General features: G+C 38.1%; 1 protein-coding gene across 1 annotated transcript; it reads right to left on the reverse strand.

The window, feature by feature from the left end:
* Positions 1-328: 328 nt before the first annotated feature.
* Positions 329-4,776, reverse strand: LOC134617095 (proenkephalin-A-like). The gene is made up of 3 exons (XM_063462273.1): positions 4,470-4,776; positions 3,990-4,136; positions 329-1,161 (listed from the first exon to the last, which is right to left on the reverse strand). Exons 2-3 carry the CDS (start codon positions 4,131-4,133, stop codon positions 565-567), a joined length of 741 nt encoding a protein of 246 aa, XP_063318343.1. The 5' UTR covers positions 4,134-4,136; positions 4,470-4,776; the 3' UTR covers positions 329-564.
* Between the last annotated feature and the right edge of the window lie 1,844 nt (positions 4,777-6,620).

The following is a 6,620-nucleotide window of genomic DNA, read 5'->3' on the forward strand; positions in this document are numbered from 1 at the left end:
CTTGCTTTTAAATTTTAATTTATATAAAAAAAATGATTAAAACACGTCTACAACTTTTTATATACCTTAGTAATTTTTTATATAAATTGTAGCGTTTATATTTTATTTTTATTACAGTATCACTATTATAGAAACTACAATAGCAGCCAGTCATAAGTTGTTTGTCTTTATTGATGTGCAGCAAATATTTGCATATTTAAATAAGAGCGCTTGATTTTTTTTCTGAGCCTGCAAACACATAAACTCAAACATGTTAGAGTTTGTGAAATTATAATGTGAACGCACACATGTTGATTAACATATTCTTTTAATAAATAATATTGTCATGACAAACATAAACACCGAATAATGGCTTGTATACATTTGAACAGTGCATGTTCATATTTTTTCTTTATATCATTACATGACCAGTCAAACCAAAGATCAGCACATTATGCAAAAGAAGATGAGATTTAATTTAGTATAGGTGGGCAGGCAACTTACACAAACACCAAAAAAGTTCTGATAACAAGGTAATTACTTGATAAGGTTGGACGGATGAGGGACTGGGGTGTCATAACTCTCCTAGTCCATGAAGCCACCGTATCTCTTCTGTAGCTCACCACCGTTCTCCGAAGCTCGTTTCATCACCCCTTCATTCTTGCTGTCCACCAGCCACTCAGGCCTACCCACACGCCTCATGAACCCTCCATAGCGTTTCTTGAGGCCCCGGCCTAACACTGCCTCTAGCAGGTCACCCTGCGCAACCTCCCCTTCAGCCCGACGCATGAAACCTCCATACCTCTTTACTACCTCACCTCCCTGATCAACCCCCTTATTGCTACGCCCAATTTCTGTATTAAGGAACTTTAGGATGTCCAGGTGAAGGTTTTCTTCATCATTCTGGTTTCTGGTTTCCTCTAGTGAGCCCTCTGTAGAGGATGAGCGGCGAGACATGAAGCCACCATAGCGTTTCATGAAGCCACCATACTTCTTGGACATTTTTTGTTCTGGTGATCTTGCAAACCCATCATCAGTGTTCAGGGTACCTTCTGCTTCCTGCGCCCCCTGTTCATTGGGGTAAGCATCCATTGGAATGCGGCCTTCCTCTTCCAGCAGTAAGTCCTGGCACAGGCGCAGCTTCTGGCTGTCCAACCCACCATCACACTGAGGAGAGCATGTCTGGAAAAAAAAAATCAAAATTGCTATCAAGTCTTTCATAAATGCAATAGCTTCCAAGTACAACTCGCTGTTTTATCCAGTTAAATATTCATTTGAATCAGTTTTTCAGCTTGAGCTGGACACTATAAATGACTGCTTCATTTAGGAGTCCATGCTGAACCATCTTTCTTCAAAAACATCAATAAAACTATCAATAATGATGAACAACTGTTCAAATGTTTCTGTCTTCCTTTATATTCAGAAGTTATATTCAGTCTCTATACTACTTATAAAGCTAATACCTCTTACACAGCTCTTTTTCTGTCCTTTTTAATAACATAAGTGACAATGATACATTTTCATTTTGTAAAGTACCACGACAACTTCTAGACATCAGAAAAGTATTTATGGAAAGTGTATTTTAAAAAGTTGAGGTATAATAAGACCCATTATTGACTTTTAGAATCTGTTCCAGGATTTTTTTTTTTTCTTGTTATTTTTTATTTATTTGTCCTGTTTTTAGCCACAAGATTCCCATTAAGTTCTCGTCTTGGTCAAGAGGACAGCATAAGCAATTAAAATTTCTAAAAAGAAAAGAAAAGAAACAAAAGTAAATTTTAAGAGAACAACAGCAATATCCACACCAAATTCCACCTGAAGTCCAAGATTTTGTAACAGCAACATCTTGTGCTCAGAGCAGCACATAAAGCACACAGCAGGGTTACTAAGCTCTGAGGACATGCTGGAGACATGTTGAATACTCTGAGTGTTAGTGGCAATCTGACCCCTGAGCAAAGTTGCTGGTAAGAAGACAGGTTACCGAACAATTTCTTGGCAATATATAGCAACAGTTTATTTCTTGAATGAAAGCTAGAGCCTGAGCTTGTTGCACATGTTATATATTATATGTGATAACAACTAGGTGAGACTGTGATCACTAAATGTAACAGTTTCTCTATTTCTAATTCAGTTTGTGCTTGTTTGGAAGGATTGAAATAGAAAATAATTTCATATTGTTTTACTTTTTGTCACAGACAAATGATAATAATATAAAAATGAATGATTTTTCAGTCTTCCCTTAATGGTTTATTCTGCTGTTACTGTTGGTTTATTTTCCCTCTTCATTAAACCATGACACTGTTACCTAATGAAATGTTACTGAACCTGAAGAGAGGCTGACACAAAACAGACACACAAAGACACAAACTGTGTCATGATAAGACAGCAAAGGCATAAACTCAACAGTGCAGAGAAACAATCAACAAGAACACATTACAACAGGTCCACGGTCTTAGCGATTGCTTTAACTACTAACACTACATTTTCCACAAGACGCCTCATCTGTTCCTCACCTCTCATGAGTGTAGCGGATACATCTAATATAAACCTGCTTAAATTATGAATTCATTTAACTCCAAGCAAAGGAACATAGTCATAATAAATGCAACTGCTGGGCCCTTGAGCTGCACACTGTGAGGATAATCTGCACGTAACCTCTTGGTATGATTGGATTTCACTTCTTAGAGTCATCACAAATATGTTGACTCGAAAAAAACATGTTCGATAGCATGTAGGGAGAATTTGTGCCTCGGTTAGCTTTCAGTGCTGTTTGCTTTTGAAGACTGAAAAATTGAATTGGGAATATATTAGAATATATTAGCACCTAGTACATATTTATCCATTTCCTCTACAGACAATAATATACATTATATGTATATATATGCACACATACACATACATTTGTTATAATATAAAAACAGTGTAAGTGCCTCTTCGAAATGTAAGGTTCTGTAATTCAGATCTCAATAGATACCAATAACATTCAGAGAATGAAGTAAGTAAGAAGTAATTTAAATATACTAAATGCACTGATAATTAATTAAATGATTTGAAGTTCTTTCACATGTAAAATATGAGATATGGAGTAGTTTTATTAGAATATGAAACAATGCAAAATATATGTTCCAAACATAGAGTTTTTACTTCTCTGGTCAATATTTTAACTTGTCTGTGTCTCAACATGAAGCACGTAAGGCTGAAATCTGTAACTGCATATGCTGCATACTCAAAGTAATTGAAACATCAGCGTCTGAATTATTTCAGTTTTGAGAAAAACCTAAAACAATAATCTTTTATTGGAAGTCTGGTATTATTATTAACATTACTACAAATATAAAACATGAAGAGTGCGAGGTCTTAAATGGAAAGAAAAGGCAGGGAAACGATAAAATGCATTTGCAGTTTGAAGAACTTGAATGCCAGATCAATATTATAGCCATCAACAGATCTTGCAAGTGGCATTTGAAAGGGAAAAGGGAGGCGTGAAAAGAGGAAAAGACTAAATCAAATCAAGGACTGAGAATAACATAATATACAGAAAAAATGGCATGGGTTGAAATCCATGAGAGATTACAGTTATGACTGTTGTCTAATTTGGTATAACTGAGTCTACATATGTGAAAAGGAAAGCTATGGAAATTAGAAGGGAAATAAAAGAGGAAAACAGAGGCGGAAATTTAAGTTAGTAAAGAAAAAACAGTGTAAAGCATAGAAAACTGAACAGAAAAGGATAAAGTACAAAAGAATAGCAAAGGCAAAACGTTGTGTCGTAATATGTTCGCTGAACACTGTAAATGTCACTTTACATGTTTTGTATGAACTATGACAAAATGAAATTGCTTTGAGGGGAGAAGAAAAATCGACTAATGACTTGTATAAAAAGTATGTACAATCCGACTGACCGTGGACAGACGGCACAGTGCCACTATCAACTTACTGATTACAATTTATGAATTATTCATGTGTCACTTTTTAAGAAATATAAACAAAACAATATATAGTGACATTACCATTGATGAGAAACCAGACTGTTGTCCCAGCAGATGGTATACGCAAAGTGCACACTCCTTCCCGCAGTCTGTTCCAACCACAAGTGACACACAAACGCCCAGAACCATCATCCACATGCAACTGCTGTATGCGAGGGAAGCCATGGTCTAAGTACGGAAATCAGGGGAGAGAGGAAAAAATTAATTTTAAAATTAATAATTTTCAGCCAAATGTTCAATTGAGTACCAAGTACACTACTGATACTACTGGTTGTAATGAACTAGTAACCATTTATAATGCCACCTTTTATGAGCAGTGAAAATTAAAAAATGTAAAAAAAGAAAATGTGGCAAATACGTAACGCAAACTGTGAGAGTTCCCCAAAGGGAGTGCGCCTTCAGGTGATGTGCCTAATTCTCTATGATTTATTACTAGCTGTAGATACAGTGGGTAGTATAAGCACCGGTGCATCACTTTAAAAAAAGTATTCGCTACCTTACCTCTGCTTTACTTTAACAGAAAATAAAGCCGCTCGGAGATTTCCTCGTCCGCTTGTGCCCTTGGGAGTAGCGGCGGGCTGTGAAACTGGACTGGCTCAAGTCTGTGCACTCAATATATCTGCGCGCAGCTCCGTGAGCGGCAGGCTGTGGGAAGAGTGGCCACGGTTCAGCCAATCAACAAAAGACATACACACACACTGCTTTGTCGCTCCTCTAATCGGCGCTGTATCTTCCGTCTGCTGACAATGACAGAAGTGCAGTGTGTCGCCTTTTAGCGAGAAAAACAAATACCATTACTATCGTCAATTTAAAGAGCTGGGTGCAGTGCTGTGTCCGAATGCACTGCGGGGTGTTAAAGTAGTTGGTGGCAACGACGTCACTGTATAATAAGACACAAAACGTAAGAGGCTTGCGTTTGGCACGACCTGAACCCCACCCTCCATAACGATCACCACTCAATCAGGTATGGAGGTACAGTGCTGGCACAAATAAACGCAGAGAACAGTTGGTTCTCAGTTTGTTGCTCTTTCTATTTGTTTTTTCTAAATGTTTCCCACTGAGAAAATCTGACCATTTGTAGCCCAAATGATGTAGAACACACAAGTGCGCGCACACACACACACACACACACATGTCTGGTTTGCTATCCTCGTGGGGACATCCCATTGACATAATGCTTTCCCTAGCCCCTTACCCTAACCCTAACCATTAAAAATGAATGCCTAACCCTAACCCTTACCCTAAACCTAACCATAACCTAATTGTAACCCTGACAGTAAAACCGCATTTTGAGTGTGAAAATTGCTTTCAACCCCGAGGGGACCTGGATTTTGGTCCCCACGGTGCAGAAAGTCCCCACCAGGATAGTAAAAGTCAGATTTTGGTCCCCACCAGGATAGTACGAACCCGTACACACACACACACACACACACACACACACACACACACACACACACACACACAAAGAGTATTTTTGATTAAGTTATATTCATCTATTGTTAAATGTGCTGGAACAGGTACATGACATTCAAATGGAATAATTCAGTTATTTAGTTCAATATAAAGTATGGGAGGGTTCATTTAAATAACACTGTACTCATCAAACAACACACATAATGATTTTTCACACCTTTACTGCACAATTCTGGATAATTCATGAAAAGTTTTGTAATATTCATATACTAAAACAGACAGTGAACAAAGTGACATACTCTGTTACACAATCCCCATTTCCCACTTAATCTCCTTCACACAGCTGTTATCATTGCTTCATGTAGGACAACGTTTTTTAATTAAAAAAAGGCGTTCTGCTAACATTACCAAGGCACTTCACTGTTCCAGCACTTATTTGTTCAGAACAACAGGCTCAATAAAGATATCCCAGCATCAACTGCGTGTTGTGTCTGTGTGTGTGCACATGTGTGAATGCACACAACATTTGCATATTGCTTCCTTATGGGAAACTCCAGTGCAAATGATAAACATTCATCCAATTTTATTAACACACAGTTTCTAAGTACAAGGAGCTGGCGAGGAACTTGTGGAGTGGTCTCGAAGAAATCACCTCTTTCTGAATATCAGCAAGACAAAAGACATGGTGGTTGACTTCAGGAGGAAAAACAAATGTGACTAGGCTCATCAATATCATGGGTGAGGAGCTGGAAACTGGACAGCTCCAGGTTCTTGGGCATTCACCTGAATGACAGACTGGACTGGAGGACCAGCAGTGCTCTATAAAAGAAGGGAATGAGCAGACTCTACTTTCTAAGGGTGCTCGTATCCTTTAATGTGTACAGCAATCTGTGTGCAGAACTTCTACCAGTCTGTGGTAGTGAGTGCCATCTATTTTATAGTTTTTTCTCAGTTAGCCAACTGAGATTTAGGTGGGTGGATGGTGAATATACATTTTTTCTGTAAGTTATGCTGAAATGTTTTGGAATTCAATTCAGTGCATTTCTACTTTAATCAGTTTAATTCACTAAACAACAACACTGTCATGGTCTCAGTAATTTTCCACAGTGGCTGCTCTCCTCCTTGGGGTGGAGCCTTCGCTGCTCCTCCCAGGATCACCACCTGAGACTGATTGAGACAGCTGTATTTAAGACCAGCGTTCACATGCACAAACACAGAGACAGAGAGTTAAGTATTTTT

Source organism: Pelmatolapia mariae, linkage group LG18, assembly GCF_036321145.2.
Source record: "Pelmatolapia mariae isolate MD_Pm_ZW linkage group LG18, Pm_UMD_F_2, whole genome shotgun sequence".
Taxonomy (NCBI): domain Eukaryota; kingdom Metazoa; phylum Chordata; class Actinopteri; order Cichliformes; family Cichlidae; genus Pelmatolapia; species Pelmatolapia mariae.

What these genes read in the sequence shown, in the direction of transcription:
- LOC134617095 (XM_063462273.1), bottom strand. Translation starts at nt 4,133, where the DNA reads ATGGCTTCCCTCGCATACAGCAGTTGCATGTGGATGATGGTTCTGGGC. An exon ending in AGTCTGGTTTCTCATCAATG is followed by an intron (nt 1,162 to 3,989) that starts GTAATGTCACTA and finishes TTTTTTTTCCAG; the next exon opens with ACATGCTCTCCTCAGTGTGA.